General features: G+C 40.5%; 1 protein-coding gene and 1 pseudogene across 2 annotated transcripts; one reads left to right on the top strand and one right to left on the bottom strand.

Annotated features, from left to right (window-relative positions):
- Window positions 1-11,894, top strand: part of LOC111956849 (junctophilin-1-like) — a 35,617-nt pseudogene extending 23,723 nt beyond the window's left edge.
- Window positions 11,895-17,973: 6,079 nt separating this feature from the next.
- Window positions 17,974-21,043, bottom strand: LOC111957294 (transmembrane protein 70, mitochondrial). Of its 2 annotated transcripts, none has more exons than XM_023978087.2 (3): window positions 20,757-21,043; window positions 18,732-18,837; window positions 17,974-18,620 (listed from the first exon to the last, which is right to left on the bottom strand). In XM_023978087.2, the coding sequence occupies exons 1-3, from the start codon at window positions 20,937-20,939 to the stop codon at window positions 18,172-18,174; spliced, it is 738 nt and encodes a 245-aa protein (XP_023833855.1). In that variant the 5' UTR covers window positions 20,940-21,043; the 3' UTR covers window positions 17,974-18,171. The 2 variants fall into 2 exon arrangements, with proteins under 2 accessions (XP_023833855.1, XP_023833854.1); XM_023978086.2 differs by having other exon boundaries at window positions 18,732-18,843; window positions 20,757-21,042.
- Between the last annotated feature and the right edge of the window lie 1,462 nt (window positions 21,044-22,505).

Here is a 22,505-nt window from a genome sequence, read left to right as displayed (position 1 = left end):
GCACTATGCATTCGGGCAGGTAGCATTCTCCTGGCATCCGCCAAACCCAGATTCGTCCGTCAGACTGCCAGATGGTGAAGCATGATTCATCAMTCCAGAGAATACGTTTCCACTGCTCCAGAGTCCAATGGCAGTGAGCTTTACACCACTCCAGCCGACACTTGGCATTGTGATCTTAGGCTTGTGTGCGGCTGCTCGGCCATGGAAACCCATTTCATGAAGCTCCCGACGAACAGTTCTTGTGCTGACGTTGCTTCCAGAGGCAGTTTGGAACTCGGTAGTGAGTGTTGCAACCGAGGACGGATGATTTTTACGCGATATGCACTTCAGCACTCTGCGGTCCCATTCTGTGAGCTTGTGAGGCCTACCACTTCGCGGCTGAACCGTTGTTGCTCTTAGACGTTTCCACTTCACAAAAACGGCACTTGCAGTTGACCGGGGCAGCTCTAGAGGGCAGAAATTTGACGAACTGACTTGGCATCCTATGACTGTGCCACATTGAAAGTCACTTAGCTTTTCAGTACGGGCTACTCTACTGCCAATGTTTGTCTAAGGGAAATGCATGGCTGTGTGCTCGATTTTATACACATGTCATCAACGGTTGTGGCTGAAAAAGCCGAATCCCCTAATTTGAAGGGGTGGTCACATACTTTTGTATATATAGTGTATACAGTGCATTCGGAAAGTATTCAACCCCCTTGACTTTTTCCACAATTTGTTATGTTATAGCCTTATTCTAAAATGGATTAAATTGTTTGTATTCCCTCATCAATCTACACACAATACCCCAAATTGACAAAGCAAAAACAGGTTTTTAGAAATTGTAGTAAATGTATAAAAAAAAAAAAAACTTTAATATCATATTTGCATAATTATTCAGACCTTTTAGTCAGTACAGTCGTGGCCAAAAGTTTTGAGAATGACACACACATACATTTTCACAAAGTCTGCTGCCTCAGTTTGTATGATGGCAATTTGCATATACTCCAGAATGTTATGAAGAGTGATCAGATGAATTGCAATTAATTGCAAAGTCCCTCTTTGCCATGCAAATTAACTGAATCCCCCCAAAACAATTCCACTGCATTTCAGCCCTGCCACAAAAGGACCAGCTGACATCATGTCAGTGATTCTCTCGTTAACACAGGTGTTAGTGTTGACGAGGACAAGGCTGGAGATCACTCTGTCATGCTGATTGAGTTCGAATAACAGACTGGAAGCTTCAAAAGGAGGGTGGTGCTTGGAATCATTGTTCTTCCTCTGTCAACCATGGTTACCTGCAAGGAAACACGTGCAGTCATCATTGCATTGCACAAAAAGGGCTTCACAGGCAAGGATATTGCTGACAGTAAAATTGCAAGAACTTCAAGGAGAGCGGTTCAATTGTTGTGAAGAAGGCTTTAGGGCGCCCAAGAAAGTCCAGCAAGCGCCAGGACCGCTCCTAAAGTTTATTCAGCTGCGGGATCGGGGCACCAGCAGTACAGAGCTTGCTCAGGAATGGCAGCAGGCAGGTGTGAGTGCATCTGCACGCACAATGAGGCGAAGACTTTTGGAGGATGGCCTGGTGTCAAGAAGGGCAGTAAAGAAGCCACTTCTTTCCAGGAAAAACATCAGGGACAGACTGATATTCTGCAAAAGGTACAGGGATTGGACTGCTGAGGACTGAGGTAAAGTAATTTTCTCTGATGAATCCCTTTTCCGATTGTTTGGGGCATCCGGAAAAAAGCTTGTGTGGGGTTGCTTCTCAGCCAAGGGAGTGGGCTCACTCACAATTTTGCCTAAGAACACAGCCATGAATAAAGAATGGTACCAACACATCCTSCAAGAGCAACTTCTCCCAAAAATCCAGGAACAGTTTGGTGACGAGCAATGCCTTTTCCAGCATGATGGAGCACCTTGCCATAAGGCAATAACTAAGTGGCTTGGGGAACAAAACATTGATATTTTGTGTCCATGGCCAGGAAACTCCCCAGACCTTAATCCTATTGAGAACTTGTGGTCAATCCTCAAGAGGCGGGTAGAAAAACAAAACCCCACAAATTCTGACAAATTCCAAGCATTGATTATGCAAGAATGGGCTGCCATCAGTCAGGATGTGACCCAGAAGTTAATTGACAAATCAAATCAAATCAAATTTATTTATATAGCCCTTCGTACATCAGCTGATATCTCAAAGTGCTGTACAGAAACCCAGCCTAAAACCCCAAACAGCAAGCAATGCAGGTGTAGAAGCACGGTGGCTATGAAAAACTCCCAAGAAAGGCCAAAACCTAGGAAGAAACCTAGAGGAACCAGGCTATGAAGGGTGGCCAGTCCTCTTCTGGCTGTGCCGGGTGGAGATTATAACAGAACATGGCCAAGATGTTCAAATGTTCATAAATGACCCGCATGGTCAAATAATAATAATCACAGTAGTTGTCGAGGGTGCAGCAAGTCAGCACCTCAGTAGTAAATGTCAGTTGGCTTTTCATAGCCGATCATTAAGAGTATCTCTACCGCTCCTGCAGTCTCTAGAGAGTTGAAAACAGCAGGTCTGGGACAGGTAGCRCGTCCGGTGAACAGGTCAGGGTTCCATAGCCGCAGGCAGAACAGTTGAAACTGGAGCAGCAGCACGGCCAGGTTGACAGCATGCCAGGGCGGATTGCAGAGGTCTTGATAAAGAATGTTCAACACTGCAAATATTGACTCTTTGCATCAACTTCATGTAATTGTCAATAAAAGCCTTTGACACTTATTAAATGCTTGTAATTATACTTCAGTATTCCATAGTAACATCTGACAAAAATATCTAAAGACACAGACACAGACAAGACAAAGACACAGACTTTGTGGAAATTAATATTTGTGTCATTCTCAAAACTTTTGGCCACAACTGTACTTTGTTGAGGCGCCTTTGGCAGTGATTACAGCCTAGAGCCTTCTGGGTATGACGCTACAAGCTTGGCACATCTGTACTTGGGGAGTTTCTCCTATACGTCTCTGCAGGCCCTCTCAAGCTCTGTCATATTGGATGGGGAGTGTTGCTGCACAGATATTTTCAGATCTCTCCAGAGATGTTAGATCGGGTTCAAGTCCGGGCTCTGGCTGGGTCACTGAAGAACATTCAGAGKCTTGTCCCGAAGCCACTCCTGCGTTGTCTTGCTTAGGGTCATTGTCCTGTTGGAAGGTGAACCTTCGCCCCAGTCTGAGGTCMTGAACGCTCTGGAGCAGGTTTTCATCAAGGATCTCTCTGTACTTTGCTCCGTTCATATTTCCCTCGATCCTGACTAGTCTCCCAGTCCCTGCCGCTGAAAAACATCTCCACAGCATGATGCTGCCACCACCATGCTTCGCCGTAGTGATGGTGCCCAGTTTTCACCAGACGTGACGCTTGGCATTCACGTCAAAGATAATCTTGTTTCTCATGCTTTGAGAGTCCTTTAGGTGCCTTTTGGCAAACTCCAAGTGGGCTGTCGTGCATTTTACTGAGAAGTGGCTTCTGTCTGKYCACTCTACCATAAAGGCCTGATTGGTGGAGTGCTGCAGAGACGGTTGTCCTTCTGGAAGGTTCTCCCATATCCACAGAGAAACTCTGGAGCTCTGTCAGTGACCATTGGGTTCTGGGTCACCTCCCGGACCAAGGCCCTTCTCCCTCGATTTCTCAGTTTGGCCGGACGGCCAGCTCTAGAAAGAGTCTTGGTGGTTCTAAACTTCTTCCATTTAACAATGATGGAGGCCACTGTGTTCTTGTGGACCTTCAAWGCTGCAGATTTTTTTTGGTACCCTGCCGCAGGTCTGTGCCTCAACACAATCCTGTCTCGGAGCTCTACGGACAATTCCTTCCACCTCATGGCTTGGTTTTTTCTCAGACATGCATCGTCAACTGTGGGACCATATATAGACAGGTGTGTGCCTTTCCAAATCATGTCCAATCAATTGAATTTACCACAGGTGGACTCCAATAAAGTTGTAGAAACATCAAGGGTGATCAATGGAAACAAGATGCACCTGAACTCATTTTTGAAACTCATAGCAAAGGGTCTGAATTCTTTTATAAATAAGGTATCTGTTTTACATTTTTTATATATTTGCAAAAAAATCGAAAAACCTGTTTTCGCTTTGTCATAATGGGGTGTTGTAGATTGAAGATAAAAAAAAAAAAATCAATTTTAGAATAAGGCTGTAATGTAACAAAATGTGTACTTCCCGAATGCACTGTATCGAAGTTGAAACATTTTTTTTAATCAGAAATGACAAAAATAATGGTTTTGATGAATGACAACGCTTTCTATAGAATATCACACAACGGATATGGCATGTCAAACTATTTCGTGTTTTAATTTAATGTTGGAAAAAGCTGTTGCTCCAACAGTATTTATTGGGAACACTGTAGGATCACTGAGCTCTCCACCCTATAAGCTGTCTGGACGGCCCAGAGGCATGCAGTGCTTCTTCACCCTCTTAGACCTGGCTTCAAGTAGTATTTGAAATATTTGTTACAGTTTAGCTGTGTCTGATTGGGCTTGTCTGGAGCAATGAACCCAATAGAATAGTCCCAGAAGTGCAAACCCTGCAGATCTTGCACTCTCAAACAACATGCTCAAACAAACACTCAAAGTATGTAAAAGTTAACAAATACAATTTGAACCTTGGTAGGTACCCTTCCCAGTCTAACCAGCTCTTATTCTGCTTTGCATTCATCCAGAACAGCTCACGCCAGGACTAAAGGTGACGCTGCTGACAAGGCCGGTCAGTCAGCCAGTCAGGACTCCGACATCGCCAGGGCAGTGGCCAGGGAACTTTCCCCCAACTTCCATCAGCCAGGTAACCCAACATACTGTACCCAACTAGGCCCCATTATCTATCTATCTCACAGCCCCTTGTTATAATCCCCTTTGTCCAATTTCCTTTGTGTCTGGGTTGTGGGTTTCTCTTTATTTTCTGTCTGGGGCAGATGTATATGCAAATGTTTAAATGCTAATCTATTTAGGGAGGAACATATCATTAGTATAATTTACCTTGGAGTCTTTTTATCCTCATAAAAAAAAAAWRARWAMAAWAWWTTGTATTAGATTGAACATGTTTGTGGCATCGATGTATGTATGTATACGTACGCTGTACAGCATATTATTCTACAAATGAATATCTTTTTTTCTGCAAGATAATTATTTAAATATATAAGATCGGTACTTTTGTCAGCCTGCTTAGTTTTATGAGAGGGTGGTTCTTCAGTGTTCGTGTTACATTTGAATGCATGTCCAGCTCCTGTATGCATGAAGGTCAGTGGTCTTATATCATTATGCTTTTTGAGCATTCCTCTTTTTACCACATGGTCTTGCTCAGGTCTGGCCCATATAGCCTTGCTAAATCTGTGACACTTGACCTGACATCAGGATAGTGTAGATCACTGACTCCTAACAACCAGGTTCATTAGCCAGCCTGCCTGCAATCTGTAATCTATTTCATTTGAATGATGCCTTATAACTTTTTCTTAATGCCCCATAAATGTCTTAATTATTTACCGTTGTGCTTTGATGAGCTTTTTATGAACAACTGCTGAGCTTGTAGAGATGTAGTAAGTGATCTTAGCACTTGCTAGTAATAGTAGAACAAATGTAATATTATGAACCATGATTCCATTTGATAACACTGCTTGCGTCAGAAAGGTGTTAACTTTGTTGGCTTGTGAGCTCGTGTCAGCTGTGTTACAGCGTTGGCCTCATCAGTGGTCAGGAGAATGTCGAGATTGCTTGGAACCTTTAATCGGTATCATAAACCAACTGGGACAGCTTTGAAACTCCATTAAGGAACAAATACTTGATATGTGAAATCATGAACACAGAAAAGGCATCCTAACAATGAGCTAACTGACAATGAATAAATGTGAATTTATGATTCACCAAAAGCAACACAAAATAATATGTAGGTGTGTGTATCTCTGYATCTCAAATTAGGATTCAGCACTAAATACTTGAGTGTTTGTTGATAGTGATAAACACACAGCATTCATTCAAAACGTTGAGATATTAGATCACTGTGTACATGCTACAAATTGACTAAGTATAGATAAAAGGACTGTATATCATGATAATAACGTCCTTCCATTTTCTAGGCCCTGATTATATAAAGCAGAGGTTCAACGAACCGATTGAACCTATTGTTCAAGAGGAGAAGAAAGAAAAGACCCCTTCAAGTAGCCCTCATTTCTACCGTAAAGGCACAACCCCAGACAACTCTCCCACCGCGAGTCCACAGTCATCTCCCCCACCAACACCCCCGTCAACACATACCCCGGAGCCCAAGAAGAGCTTGTTCAGCAAGCTCGCCCCCAAGCCAGGGAAAGAGAACAAGACCCCCGCGGCAGAGAGCCAGCTCCCGGTCATCACAAAGGCAGTGTCTAAGACATCGTTGAAACAGGAAGTAAGACAGGAATTGCCTCAACCGAAACCGTTCAAAATGGAGGAGTCGGTCCCCGCCAGCCCTGGCAATGGACAGCTACACACTGACACTGAGTACCACGGCTACTACGTGAAGGCAGACGTGAAGTTCCCTCAAGACGAACCTGAGGACATAGATGAGCATGTTACCCCGTCCGCCCTCACCCGGATGCCACCGCCAGCAAAACCTATGGCGCAGTACAGGACACCTACCCCAAAACCTATAGCACCAAAGTCGGTATCCAAAGAAAGCAAACCCGAATCAAGACTTAAGAAACTAGATTCGTATAAGCCAAGAAGTCTAGCAGAAACTAGGAAACAAGCCAGCTTGGAGATCACCACGGATTTCGTAGAGGAAGAGTCAGTAAGTAACTAAATACTGTATGATGATGAAAATGGGAAAACTGAAGCRAAGATAAATAAATGTGTCATTTTAGAACAACGTGTGAAACATCAAAGGTAGTCTAATATTTTCAGTGATAATGCCTAGCTAACTTTAAAAATACAATTTTTGAAATGTTCTCCTGTATCTCTTTTCTACTTCACAGGGTCCAAACTCAATACTGGTTGCCCTTGTAATGCTGTTGAATATTGGTCTAGCAATTATTTTTGTCCATTTTTTAACCTGACGGAATCTGAACTGAGGTAAGAATCAGCTCAATAACATCTATTCAGGTGTTATAAATTGTAGAGCATTGTGATACAGTAATTTATGTCCCATGACATTTTTAAATGTAACATAAAGTAAAAGAAAAGTTTACCTAAAGAGTAAATTGCAAGTTTTACATTAAATATTAAGATACAGTAAGCCTGAATGTGATTAAACATAACTATTGACCTTCCTACTGTTTTCAATCTTCAGTTAATTCATCAAAACTAGTGGCGCAGGCCCCTATCTCTGCAGTTGCGTCAATGGCCTTTAAAAATGGCGCCGGTCAGGCACAGACACAGGCAAAGAAGGACTGGAAATAGAGTGAAACACGGGAGAAAGATGAGAACAGGACCATTCGGCCCCGACGCTGCCCCGTTTTGCTGGCGATGATTTGTGACACGCTTAGGTTCTGTGAAAGCTGAAGCAAGCAGTCGTTGGGAAAGCAACAAAAAAACAATCTGCTGATCCAAGCTGTTACCAGTCAAGTGCGTTGCCTCTCCATCTGCCCTGACAGGGGGAATGTGGAGGGGGGTGGAGGGGCTTGACAGGATATGTTCGGAGATGCACTTTTAGTTGACGGAAGCTAGCAGCTGCCTTACTATTTTACCATCTGACGTTTTAGTGGGTAGAGGCAGTGCACAAGGCTGCCAGAGGAATGTGTTTCGGCAGACTTTGCTGCCGTGGGAGTGTGTCTCTGTATTTGCTATAATATTCACTTGGTACATAAGAAATCATATTTTTTTTAAGTCGCACTCACCAGTCTTATTCCATTCCCCAGCCTTATCTAACTTCTCCTTTTGGGACATGCTTGTGCGTGGGCCGTTTCAAGTGCATTTATTTTGTGTATTTGTTAGTAACTGTTCGTTTTTTCATGTGTTTTTTCCTTTGTTTATCCTTATGTATTACAAATTATTAAGAGAGCGTTTTATTTATTTAAGCCTAGTCCATGCATTTCTCAAACTTTTTTAAGATCCTTTAAATCCAAAAGGAATTTCCCTAACGCCTATGCTACACAAAGCAGTTCTCATTTGAAAGAAATTGAAATGTTTAATTCCAGTTATTTCTACATTGTCAAATTTGAGAGTAATGTATATGAAATTGAAGCATTTTAGCAGTATACAAACACAGATTGTGCATTAATTTGACTAACCAGCTTGTTTTTTTTACTAATCAGCTATTGGCTGGCTACATGTAACACAAATGTATGAGATTACATAGTTAATCAACACTGATTTGTGATTGAAAAAAAATTGACATTTATTTTCTGAATAAGGGCTAACTGGTGATATGGAATAACTTTCCTCCTGATTCAACTTGTATCTATCTTTAACCAGCCACTGATGCGGTTTGTTAACATAGCTAGTCATTGACAGTGTTCTTTCTGCACACTGACCCTATATTGTATCAAATTAGTTGTTTGTAATTTGATTGATTTTAACATAAAAAGCAAAAGGCCTGTAGTTTTGGAAGTGGGTTGCACTTCGTTAGATATTTTTCTTTTTTCATTGTGCAATCAAGGATCAATGTCCCCAAAAAATAGTGGTCTAAATTGTTTTGTGAGATTAAGGCTTAATGGTTAATTTTGCAACTGTACATTGTCAAATGGAGGCATGATGACTTGCCAACTTGATTTCTTCTTCTTTTGTTCAAATTTGTAGCAAATATGGCGTCCGACATTGATTTATTGCCACAGGAATATGACATATACAGTAGATTGGCGCATGAAGAGAATACATTAGAATAACGTGATTAGTTTGGTTTGATTTTAAATTGAAAATATGCAATTGTGTCTTGTAGAATATTGTTGAGGAGTTGTTTGATTTAGTCATATATGAGTAAACTATATGTGCATGGGTTGGTTGGTTGATGAAAGTCACACTTTTTGCTTAATATTTGAGTCTTTAAATTTGGCCGAGCCAACACCCCACCTAGTCCACCAACACTAGACCTCATACTAACTAACTAACTTGCACCGTTGTGAAAGCAGTCCAATGCTCAGAGCCCCTCTCTGCAAGTACACCTTGTTATGTGTGTTGAATACATTCAGATAGAGTAAATGGTTGGCTAAATGTTTAGATGAGCATCTGTCAGGACTGTTAGAACATTAGAATGTTCCAGTTTACTTTGGGGTAGACAGAGGAGAGGGAGTGCATTGGTCTTAAATATGAAAGTCTAATTACTGTATTTTGTCATCAATATATTATTAATATTATTTTGTGCCTAGTTAGCTAAGCATGGAGATTTCTTTTTTATTTTTGGAATTATAAATGTTATTTTTTCTGAGTTAAAGTTGAATAAATAGAATGAAATGTATTATATTTATAAAAGCGTACATTTTGGTTAACTGTTGACAGGTGTATGAGATGCATTTTCACTGGTTATGGTAACATTTTCATTGCAACAATGCTAAGAGTATGTATAAAAGTGCTTTTTTGGTATGAGGAGTTGAAGGATGTGTTAGTTGGAGGTCAGGGCAGTAACATTGCGATGTTTTACAGAGGTTTGGTCATAGACTGCCACAGAGAGTATGTGAGATGGGAAGAAGAAAGCATCAGAAGGGAAAATGCCTCCAGATATGTTTATCACTACTTCTCTGAATGTAAAGTAATAAAGAACATGTAGAGCATAGCGTTAAAGAGCACAGGCAAAGTTCAAAATTCAAAGTACCACGATGAATGATCAATAATGTATTTTTCTTGTCTAAACTGTATTTGCACACAGCTATGTATAAGGCTATTTTCTACTAATTGTACCTGATGCTCCATACATTTTTTTGCCAAAATGACGAGCTGTTACTTTTTAAAGGCAAAGTAAGTATTTTTCGGTGTGATTGTATTTTTCTAAAATGTGTTATGGTAAACTAGCCTGTAAACTTTTGGAAAAATGTAACTTACCATTTGATAGATATTTTTAATTAGTGATTTTAATATCAATTCAATATTTATGAACTGTTGCCAGGCTTACATAGAATATCACTGAATACAAAAACAGCATGAAGCTATATTGGACAAGGAGTTTTGATATTTATGATCTTCTGACTACAATGATTTTAATGGATTTTGGGGCAGTTGTTCCCCCCATTAAGAATTAAAAGAAAGTTTACATCATTTTTTTGTGTCTGTCCAATTGTGTGGGGGGCAGCTTTCTTTTGTCCATCAGAAGTTGGATCAGTGAAGGCAAGGAGGCTATCTGAAAAGAGACATCATTTGACCATAGATATACAGGTGTTAGTGTTCAATCAGCAACGATGTCCAACTCAGTTGCATGTTAACGTTGTATGTTTTATAATTGTAGTCTAAATAGTTTTGAGATAAAGGCTTACATTTTGCAACTGTACATTGTCAAATGGAGGCATGACTTGCCAACTTGATTTTTTATTTTGTTCAAATTTGTAGCAAATATGGCGTCCGACATTGATTTATTGCCACATGAATATAACATATACAGTAGATTGGCGCATGAAGAGAATACATTAGAATAACGTGATTAGTTTGGTTTCATTTTAATTTGAAAATATGCAATTGTGTATTGTAGAATATGCAATTGTGTCTTGTAGAAAATCGTTGAGGAGTTATTTGATTTAGTCATATAGGAGTAAACTATTTGTGCATGGGTTGATTGATGAATGTCACATTTGTTGCTTAATATTTGAGTCTTTAATTTGTCTGAGCCAACACCCCACCAACACTGGACCTCATACTAACTAACTAACTTGCACCGTTGTGAAAGCAGTCCAATGCTCAAAGCCCCTCTCTGCAATTACACCTTGTTATGTGTGTTGAATACATTCAGATAGAGTAAATGGTTGGCTAAATGTTTAGATGAGCATCTGTCAGGACTGTTAGAACATTAGAATGGTTCCAACTTACTTTGGGGAAGACAGAGAGGGTCTTACATATGAAAGTCTAATTACTGTATTTGTCATCAATATATTTATTACTTTGTGCCTAGTTAGCTAAGCATGAAGATGTATTTTTATTTTTGAATAATAAATATGTTCTGTTTTCTCAGCTAAAGTTGAATAAATAGAATGAAATGTATCATATTTATAAAAGCGTACATTTTGGTTAACTGTTGACAGGTGTATGAGATGCATTTTCACTGGTTATGGTAACATTTTCATTGCAACAATGCTAAGAGTATGTATAAAGTGCTTTTTTGGTATGAGGAGTTGAAGGATGTGTTAGTTGGATTTTAGGGCAGTAACATTGCGATGTTTTACAGAGGTTTGGTCATAGACTGCCACAGAGAGTATGTGAGATGGGAAGAAGAAAGCATCAGAAGGGAAAATGCCTCCAGATATGTTTATCACTACTTCTCTGAATGTAAAGTAATAAAGAACATTTAGAGCATAGCGTTAAAGAGCACAGGCAAAGTTCAAAGTACCACGATGAATGATCAATAAATGTATTTTTCTTGTCTAAACTGTATTTGCACACAGCTATGTATAAGGCTATTTTCTACTAATTGTACCTGATGCTCCATACATTTTTTTGCCCAAAATGACGAGCTGTTACTTTTTAAAGGCAAAGTAAGTATTTTTCGGTGTGATTGTATTTTTCTAAAATGTGTTTTGGAAAACTAGTCTGTAAACCTTTGGAAAAAGTAACTTACCATTTGATAGATATTTTTAATTAGTGATTTTAAAATCAATTCAATATTTATGAACTTTTGCCAGGCTTACAAAAGAACATCACTGAATACAAAAACAGCATGAAGCTATATTGGATAACGAGTTTTGAAATTTATGATCTTCTGACTACAATGCTTTTAATGGATTTTGGGGCAGTTGTTCCCCCCATTAAGAATTAAAAGAAAGTTTACATATTTTTTTTTGTGTCTGTCCAATTGTGTGTGGGGGGCAGCTTTCTTTTGTCCTTCATCAGAAGTTGGATCAGTGAAGGCAAGGAGGCTATCTGAAAAGAGACATCATTTGACCATAGATATACAGGTGTTAGTGATATCCCACTCAGTTTCATGTTAACGTTGTATGTTTTATTGTTCTCACTCCAAAACCCTGGATGTAGCGCTTTGAATTACGGTCCATTGTTTTTACTCAAGCATACTGATGTAATACTTCAAATTATTTAACTTCTTATTAATGTTGGTGGCGAGAGGATAGGGGGGAATTCCCCTTTGCTTAAGCTGGTCTGCCATAGCAGAAGGGGTACTATTTTATTATATTAGGAGTAGTCTAACCCCCCCCCYCAGAGTGAAAATTGTCCCTGGTCTCAGGGATTGCTGCGGTTATCCTGAGACTAAAATAGTGTACAACAGCTGCTGCTGGGAGAGTGTCACATTTGAAGGCAATGGAAGAGGTTGTGGATTTCTTTCTGTATGTACTCTGCTCGCAGTGTGTATCAGCGAATGGAAGGAAGGTCACTGACAAACTGTTTTTGTTACATTCCCTTGTGTTTCCAGACAACAACTGTAAGTGACAGCGGTTCAGTGGAAACAGACCCAAATAATGAATGTATTGCAGCCATGGCAACTCCTTATACTGTTCCTCTAGGGGAGAAAGCCTCCTGAGAGTCCAGAAGCTTTGAAGCACTATAACGTTTCACACTGAGTGTTCTATTTTTCTGTCCCCACTGTCCTCAATTTTCTCAACAGTCATTACTCCACGCATAAGCCTGACCGACCATACTGAAATCACAACAGGACATGTCTTTAACAAATCCTGCATGCATGTACACTCCATTCCCTTGCTACACAAGGAACATGTGATGTGAAAAGTATACATCTCAACTGGAAAGAAGCAGCAGGACTCTAGATGATTCTGGCATTGCATCTTTTAACTTATGCCAGAAACATAATTGCACTGACACAGTTGGGACACCTGTTTCAGACAATCCTACGCAGGTGTTATTTTATTTCCAAATGCCCTCCCATCCAACAATCTCTTAACTAATCTACTCCAAGTACTGTCCTTATCTGATCTTTGGTCTCGGCTGAAGTCTCGAACAAAAAGAAAGGGTTCGTAAGCATAGTCTGTGTGATATTTCAGAGATCTTTTTGTGGGAATAGCCAAGGTCAAACAGCGTAAGTTACAGGCGTATTGCTGGCATGTGAACGGGAGACAGTGACAAACCCCAAACATCTCCAACTATATACACACACACACACACACAAACACACACACACTTCATCACTTCTTGTGTGGGATACCAGACACATTTACTTTTCACCAAGTCAACGGTGTCAATTCTCATTATGCTCAAAGTTTAAAGCATTTGTTTATTTATTCAAGGTATAGATACAATAAAATCATATTAAAAGTATATAAAATAATAACACACATTTCACATGTATTCATTAGTTGAAGGTGTTGAAAGTCACATCACATTTAAAACTCAACTTCATAAAAAACATCCTCGGGAAAAGTTGCTTCTCCACCCTGGTCAAAATGGCAGCCGTTACAGCTGGTAATACATTCTGGGGGCCTGAGGAGGCTCCTTAATTAACCCTGCCCACTCCAGCCCATTCACCCCCCAAACTCGCATGCTTGTTCTGCTCCATTAAACTTCAACCCCCCCTTTTCTCCAATAGAGCGAGATTGATAGGCCCTGGGGGTCAAAACTCTGAGGTCATCCCGTCTGCACAGTGGCACCTGCTCTTCTCTGTCAGGAGCGCAACATTGCACCCACCCACCGGCTGCCTGCGGGGCTGCTAGCTACCACTTCAAATCCACTGTCAAGTTCCTCACAGCCAAGGCACGCTTTATATATAGTACCAGTCAAAAGATTGGACACACTTACTCATTCAAGGGTTTTTATTTTTTACATTGTAGAATAGTAGTGAAGACATCAAAAACTATSAAATAACACATATTACTACTTTTGTAGTAATCAAAAGTGTTAAGATTTGAGATTCTTCAAAKTAGCCACCCTTCGCCTTGATGACAGCTTTGCACACTCTTGGCATTCTCTCAACCAGCTTCACCTGGAATGCTTTTCCAACAGTCTTGAAGAGTTCCAACTATGCTGAACACTTGTTGGCTGCTTTTCCTTCACTCTGCGGTCCGACTCATCCCAAACCATCTCAATTGGTTTGGGACTGGACACCCCTCATAGCCTGGTTCCTCTCTAGGTTTCTTCCTAGGTTTTGGCCTTTCTAGGGAGTTTTTCCTAGCCACCGTGCTTCTACACCTGCATTGCTTGCTGTTTGGGGTTTTAGGCTGGGTTTCTGTACAGCACTTTGAGATATCAGCTGATGTAAGAAGGGCTATATAAATACATTTGATTTGATTTGATTAATTGGGTTGAGGTCGGGTGATCGTGGAGGCCAGGTCATCTGACGCAGCACTCCATCACTCTCCTTATTGGTCAACTAGCCCTTACACAGCCTGGAGGTGTGGTGTTGCGTCATTGTCCTGCTGAAAAATAATTGATAGTCCCACAAAGCAAAAAAACAGATGGGATGGTGTATCGCTGCAGAATGCTGTGGTGGCCATGCTGGTTAAGTGTGCCTTGAATTCTAAATTAATCACCAACAGTGTCACCAGCAAAGCACACCCACACCATCACACCTCCACGCTTCAAGGTGGGAACTACACATGTGGAGATCCTCCATTCACCTACTCTGCATCTCACAAAGACATGGCGGTTGGAACCAAAAATCTCAGATTTGGACTCATCAGACCAAAGGACAGATTTACACTGCTCTAATGTCCATTGCTTGKGTTTCGTGGCCCAAGCAAGTCTCTTATTAGTGGTTTCTTTGCAGCAATTCGACCACAAAGGCCTGATTCACGTAGTCTCCTCTGAACAGTTGATGTTGAGATGTGTCTGTTACTTGAACTCTGAAGCATTTATTTGGGCTGCAATTTCTGAGGCTGGTAACTCTAATGAACGTATCCTCTGCAGCAGAGGTAACTGTAAGTCTTCCTTTGCTGTGGCGGTCCTCATGAGAGCCAGTTTCATCATAGTGCTTGATGGTTTTAGCCACTGCACTTGAAGAAACATTCAAAGTTCTTGACATTTTCCGTAATTGACTGACCTTCATGTCTTAAAGTAATGGACTGTTGTTTCTCTTTCCTTATTTGAGCTGTTCTTGCCATAATATGGATTTGGTCTCAAACGCATTAAGAAGGAAAGCAATTCCACAAATTAACAAGGCACACCTGTTAATTGAAATGCATCCCAGGTGACTACCTCATGAAGCTGGTTGAGAGAACACCAAGAGTGTGCATCGTTGTCATCAAGGCAAAGGGTGGCTACTTTGAAGAAACTGAAAATTTAAATCGATTTTTTTAACACATTTTTGGTTACTACATGATTCCATATGTGTTATTTCATAGTTGTGATGTCTTCACTATTATTCTACAATGTTGAAAATAGTAAAATAAAGAAAAACCCTTGAATGAGTAGGTGTCCAAACTTTTGACTGGTACTGTATATATAAACCACATTGTTGGATTGCCCCAACCAAGTTTAACATTCAGTTTCATATGTATTCACCTGCCAGGCCAAGGCTCTAGCCCTCCAAAGTAAACTAAACACAGGCTGAATATCATTATCATTTGTACTAACAAAGGAGCTGTAGCTACTGCTTAGTAAATCATGTCATAACACAAGAGCAGAGATATATTAGCTCTTAAAACAGAAAGGTCACAAACAGTGTGTGCTTGAGTTATATATCTAAGTATTGCTCCTCCTTTGTTTGGTTAGAGCAGCGCATACAGAAATCAAATCTGTATCAGATCAGTTCCTCAATGAATGACACTACTCAGCAGCTGATAATGTGCATCCCCATGAGTCACAGTGGAGGACCAAAATGGCCGGCTGACGGGCTGGGAGTCAGGGAGGGGATAGTGGCTTTCCTTTCTGGCTGATCCACACAGGCTGAACATATTTCCATGTGTTCCTGCCAGTGCCTTCAACTGGCATCATGAAAAGTCCCTTTTGTGGTATTTATTGATTTGTCCAAATAGCAAAGTATATTTTTTTAAGGAACAAGATAACATTTTCTGAATGACTTATTCCATAGCTACATACAAGATATGTTGTTTGTTTCATGATTGTGGAATACCACACTGGCTTGTTCCTCTTTTTACTTGACTTACAGTGCACCCTAGTGGATGTAGTCATCACATCCTTTACAGTACATTATTGACTCAATATCCTGACTTGAATATAGCGTTCGTTGGCATGAAGGAGCTTTCAGAGCTTGAGTTACTTAGTTGTCTTGCATTTGTATTTATTATGGATTCCCATTAGCCAAGGCAGCAGCTACTTTTCCTGGTATCCAGCAACATAAGACAATTACATACAGTTTAAAATACTACAAGACATTACATCTCATAACTTACCTGACACATTCAGTGTGTTCCCTCAGGCCACTACTCCGCCACATATTTACAATACAACATCTGCACGTGTGTGTAGTGTGTCTTATCTTGTCTCTGGTACATCAGGATTARCATTCCATACATTGCAATAAACTAGTACTTGAACAACTTTGCTGGAAGCAAACTATACCTATTTTACATTACGCTACAGTTTGTAACAGTAACACCAATACATGCAAATCATGAGAATGTCATGCTCCACTCACATGCGTTTCCCCCTATTTCACTTCAGTTGTAACGTTGACGTTCAATTTTTCCAGTTTGGCTGTCGTCTGAATTCCACAGTTTCGACGAAAACCTCCTAATTCCCCTGTAATCAGGCAAATAAAATGTACAACACATTATTAAAACTCACATTCTTAATAATAACATATCTCAAAGCCCTTCACATGGAGGTGTACAATGTGAGGGTAAACTAACCATGGAGGCAAAGCCGTGTGTCTTTAAAATATGTATATTTTTAGAAGACATAGAATCTGGTTTTCAACAGTAAGACTTGTACTCACTTTTGGCAACACATCATAGGCCCTGAGATAAAAGAGAACAGTACCATGTAGAGATTCTGCAAAGAGGATGACCATCTGTTAGTCACACCACCCACCAGAAGTGAAATTTAACAACATACCATTTCTGACAGTTGGAATGGTGGGTGAATATGAGTATTTCTGATACATTCCTCCTTTGAGAATGTTACATATTTTCAGATCTGGGCAAAAGCAATCTTTCTGGGATAACTTGTTCTATTTACTTCCAATTGTTATACCAGACACATACCTCGAAACCATTGTGGCTCTATTGAAACACTAAGTTAAAATAAAGCATATTGTGTGTTAGCTATTGGTTTGGTCCTAAACCGTTTTAACTGTCAAGAATGCAACACAACTAAAGAAAGGTGTTTAGCAAAAAACATAAAAAAATTGAAATAGCAACTGAAATTCTCTCTTATCACTGAGTTAACTGTAAATACTGTCATTCCATTGTTTCAGGGTGACATTGACACAGACAAATCCTACATTGCCCCTGCTAAAAGAATATCAGAGGAAATAAAAGTAATGACATTTCCAGACATCTAGTAGTTCTGGTACTTCATATGTAGTCACAGCGATATACTAGACAGTTATCTAAAACGTTCTGATTAAATTCTGTATAGAAGTTTTACATTCTTCTCTATATGATCACTAGATAAAGTAAATAGAAAGGTCTTACCATGCCAAGTATACCAGGTTTCGACACTCTCTGAACAGCAAAGTTAACTTTTCTGTCCAGAAGCAGCCAAAACACAACAAAATAGTACCCAGAATTTGAAACATCATGGTAAAGTTGATACTCTGCAATGGTTTGACTTACTGCCGGTCTCCTGTTTTCATGCAATTAACACTGTTTGATAGTGCCCAAGCTTTCTCAAAACATCAGAAGTAGCAACTTCTCATTTTGCCCACAGAATACTGGTAGTGTTTTTCTGAAGAGAGGCATGTTTGAAGCAGAAGGAAGGGAAGTTACAATTGCAATCACAGTCATGTCAAAGGTGAATTTAGTGATGAAATGAATCCATAAGCTTTGTTTAAACAAATTTTATTCATATACTCCATGTCTATACATTACCTCTTACTAGTGAAAGGAAGAAACCAACATCTCTCAAAGGTTCTCTTTGATATCATATAATTTATACCCTACATTAACAACTAAGACGTACACACACACACACGTTCCATTCAACAGTTCAGACTGCCATTGGCATTATCTGTAGAAATCCGTTAACTCTTATTAGGTTTACCATTCAAGTCTTCCGTATCAAATGAAAAGGGCTGGTCGTAACCCATGAGGTGGTTATAGTCATGAGGAAGTGGGAACAGCATCGGATTCACAAGCATCGACTTCTTGTCGGCATAGAACGTAGTGAACATTTTGCTGACACCCGGTATCTTGACCTCACTCTGACGGAACACAGTCTTTTTCTCCATCAGAAGGATGTTGTAGGTGACAGCTGTGTACGTGTCAGTGTCATGGTTGTGGTACAGGCGAACCACATAGCCTTTGGTGATGATGTGGAGGAGGATTGGAGTCAGGAATGTGAAAAAACCAATGACACCACAGAAGGCCCCCTTCAGGACAAGACTCTGAACGCTGATGCCAGTCTTCAGAAGAATGTAGGGCATCATACACAGGCTGGCCCCGCTACTGGTGTAAGAGAACATCTTCACACCTGCAACAGACAAAAAATACAATTCATGTTTAGGCCTAGTTATTCAATGATGATAACAATGTTGATGAGAAGACGATCATGAGAGATTGTTTATGGTGATTAAAGTAATACCTCGGACAGCATTGCCGAGGTTCCCTGAATAGATGAGCGTCCCCTCCTCAGAGTGGTTTGTGGAAGATGTAGAGAAGCAGCAGACCATCCGTAGTACAGAGGCTGGCTGTACCTGGGCAGAGACAGACAAATGAGAAACTAGGCCATTTCTTCCATACAATGCCTTTAACTGCTACAAATAGACCAGAACAAATAATATATCAGTTTAAAAAGAACTTGGTCCAATTCTTAATTACCTTTCAGATGAGATCTTACAAAGTGTGATCAAATATGTCATAACGCGATGTGCCATGGGGGTTGTAGAGATTAATTGAATCTAACGCACTTTCAAAAGTTAATGCACTTGCACAACCAGGCCAGTGCAGATCAGGCCTGACCACACCGCTCGCATAATGATTTTGTCCACCYACACCAGACGCGGTCAGGACACGCTGGTTGAAATATCAAAATTAACTCTGAACCAACTATATTAATTTGGGGACAGGTTGAAAAGCATTAAACATTTATGGCAATTTAGCTAGCTAGCTTGCTGTTGCTAGCTAATTTGTCCTGGGATAGAAACATTGGGTTGTTATTTTACCTGAAATGCACAAGGTCCTCTACTCCGACAATTAATCCTAATTAAACTAAAAGGGTAAACCTAGTTCATTTCTAGGAATCKCAACTCCTTCAGGATTCTTCTCACTTTATATGGCGGTTGGCAACAAACTTTAAGGTGCATCACCACCACCAACTGGCCTGGAGTGTGGACTTCAGTTCGTCTTTCAATCACCCGCGTGGGTATATGCTCCTAAAAAACAATGAGGAGATGGGAGAGGCCAGACTTGCAGTTCAGCATCACAAATAGAACCAATGATTGAATAAAATGCTGACCACACCGCTCGCGTCACGTGCGCGTTGCAAAATAAATGTACACATACATGCTATTCAATCATTGCGTGCACACGACAGCGAGCGTCTGCATGGCCAGGTGCTAAAATAAAAATAGGTTCTATTTGGGATGCTAAACTGCAAGTCCGGCCTCTCCCAACTCCTCATTGGTTTTTATGAGCTAATACCCACGTGGGTGATTGAAAGATGAACTGACGTCTACACTCCAGCCAGTTATTGTAAAGCACCTTAAAGTTGGTTGCCAACCGCCATATAAAGTCCAAAGTAAAAATAGAAGCCTGAGGAAGGAGGAGAGATGACGATAAAGGAATTCAGTTGGGTGGGTATAATTTGTGGAACGTTCCAACAGGAATCTATTCCAAAAACTTCGTAAAGCACAAGGTTTCTAACAAACAATGCATACAAAGTAACATGATCAAGTCACCTAGCTAACTAGCTGCCGAATAGGCATCAACTCAACCCGTAGCTTATTATTAATGTTTGTCCATATGCTACCAGAGACATTTTTCGGGAAATAAACGTGGTGAGTGAAAACTTAATGAAATAGCCCACTCCCTACCCGCTATCTTATTCGGCCGCTATACAACTTTGTATGCGTTGTTTGTTGGCAACCTTGTTATTTACGAAGTTTTTGGAACATATTCCTGTTGGAACGTTCCGCAAATTATACCCACCCATTCAGTTTACCGTTTTATCTGTGGAATAATTGTCAGAGTAGAGGACCTTGTGCATTTCAGGTAAAATAACAACCCAATGTTTATATCCCAGGAAAATTAGCTAGCAAGCTAAATTGCAATCAAAGTTGAATGTTTTTCGACCTGTCCCCAAATTAATATAATTGGTTCAGAGTTTGGTTTGATATTTCAACATGCATGTCCTGATCGTGTCTGGTGTGGGTGTACAAAATCAACATGCGCGCGTCCGGTTTGGTCAGGAGCATGTAAATCATACATAGCTAATGTATCGAGTGCAGAACTATCGAACGCAGAGCCACTAGGCTAGCTAGTTAGCTAACATAGCTTCTTTCAGCTCAAAAAAACCTACGTAACTAGCATAATAGGGCATATATCCCAGGATTGGAAGTAGAACTATCTACCAGACAAGTGAGGACAAAATAAAGCCAAATAACGTTACCTTTTTAGCCGCATCATTGAGAAACGACCTTTTGACAGCGTGAWACAAATACTCGTCGGTCTTCATTGGCAGCCTTCTACACGCGTGAGTARCAGGCCTCCCATTTCGGAGGGCAGCAAATTGTTTACTAAACGTTTGAGAAATAGCAGTACGTAATCCACGTGCAAAGTAATGCTGAAACATTATACAATCATAAAGTTAAGCCACTTTAGTAGCTTCTTTGCTAACTGCATGCACAACAGCACTGTTATTAAACCCCGCCCCTTTCTTCTTCTGTGGCAGTGGTACGTACAGGATTCTTCTTTGAGGTTTATTGGCAGACTGCACYCATACGGTGTATTGCTGCCACCTACTGTACGGGTTAGACAAAATACTGCAAAAACAAAATATGTTTTGGATGAACAAATTCATGCTAATTACCAAAAAAAAGAAAACTAAAGAAATTCACAATACTACCCTGAATTAAAAAAAAAACGGTACTATTCAGATCCCTACACAGACTCAACAACCTGGGAGGGGGGAACCTCTTCATTCAGTACTCCCTGTTACGTTTCGCCTGTAAAGTCCTGGAGATCCAGAAATCGATTTGTTGCCTTCACAATGATGTCTAGCTTCTTTGATGTTTTCTAAGTTTAACTAGTGCAATTTATCACTAGCGCTATAAACACAACAAAGTCCACCTTCTTCACTATTAGTGTGTCGGGATCCTTCTCCTGCATGGCATTCACTGCAGACTGTGGGACATCCACTACCATCTCCTCTCTACTCACTCCAGCTATTTTCACYGCCTCCACATAGAAGACCTGCTGGTTGGCCCTGATCCTAGCTACTGCGACCTCCTTCATCCGTACAGGGAACTCCGGGAACTCGGGAATGTGATTCCCATCACAATTACAACAACATGCTTCATCTGACTCTTCAACTACTACATATTTTTTCCTTCGACAAACACTTTCCACATGTCCAAACTTTTTACAATTTTAACACTGCAGCGGCTTCTGTACATACGGTCTCACCGCATAAATCAAATCAAATCAAATTGTATTTGTCACATGCGTCAAATTCAACAGGTGTAGTAGACCTTACAGTGAAATGCTTACTTACAAGCCCTTAACCAACAATGCAGCTTTAAGAAAAATACCTTAAAAAAATAAGAAATAAAAGTAACAAATAATTGAAGAGTAGCAGTAAAATATCAACATCGAGGCTAAATACAGGGGGTACTGGTACAGAGTCAATGTGTGGGGGCACCGGTTAGTCGAGGTAATTGAGGTAATATGTACATGTAGGTAGAGCTATTAAAGTGACTATGCATAGATAATAACAGAGAGTAGCAGCAGTGTAAAATAGGGGGGGGTCAATGCAAATAATCTGGGTAGCTATTTTATTAGATGTTCAGGAGTCTTATGGCTTGGGGGTAGAAGCTGTTTAGAAGCCTCTTGGACCTAGACTTGGCGCTCCGCTACTGCTTGCCGTGCGGTAGCAGAGAGAACAGTCTATGACTGGGGTGGCTGGAGTCTTTGACAATTATTAAGGCCTTCCTCTGACACCGCCTGGTATAGAGGTCCTGGATGGAAGGAAGCTTGGCCCCAGTGATGTACTGGGCCGTACGTACTACCCTCTGTAGTGCCTTGTGGTCGTAGGCAGAGCAGTTGCCGCAGTTTCCATACCAGGCAGTGATGTAATCCATCAGGGTGCTCTCGATGTTGCAGCTGTAGAACCGTTTGAGGATCTGAGGACCCATGCCAA

This window comes from Salvelinus sp. IW2-2015, linkage group LG32, assembly GCF_002910315.2.
Source record: "Salvelinus sp. IW2-2015 linkage group LG32, ASM291031v2, whole genome shotgun sequence".
NCBI classification, from domain to species: Eukaryota; Metazoa; Chordata; class Actinopteri; order Salmoniformes; family Salmonidae; genus Salvelinus; species Salvelinus sp. IW2-2015.
The sequence above is the reverse complement of the archived record's forward strand: the minus strand, read 5'-3'. Positions and strand labels throughout refer to the sequence as shown.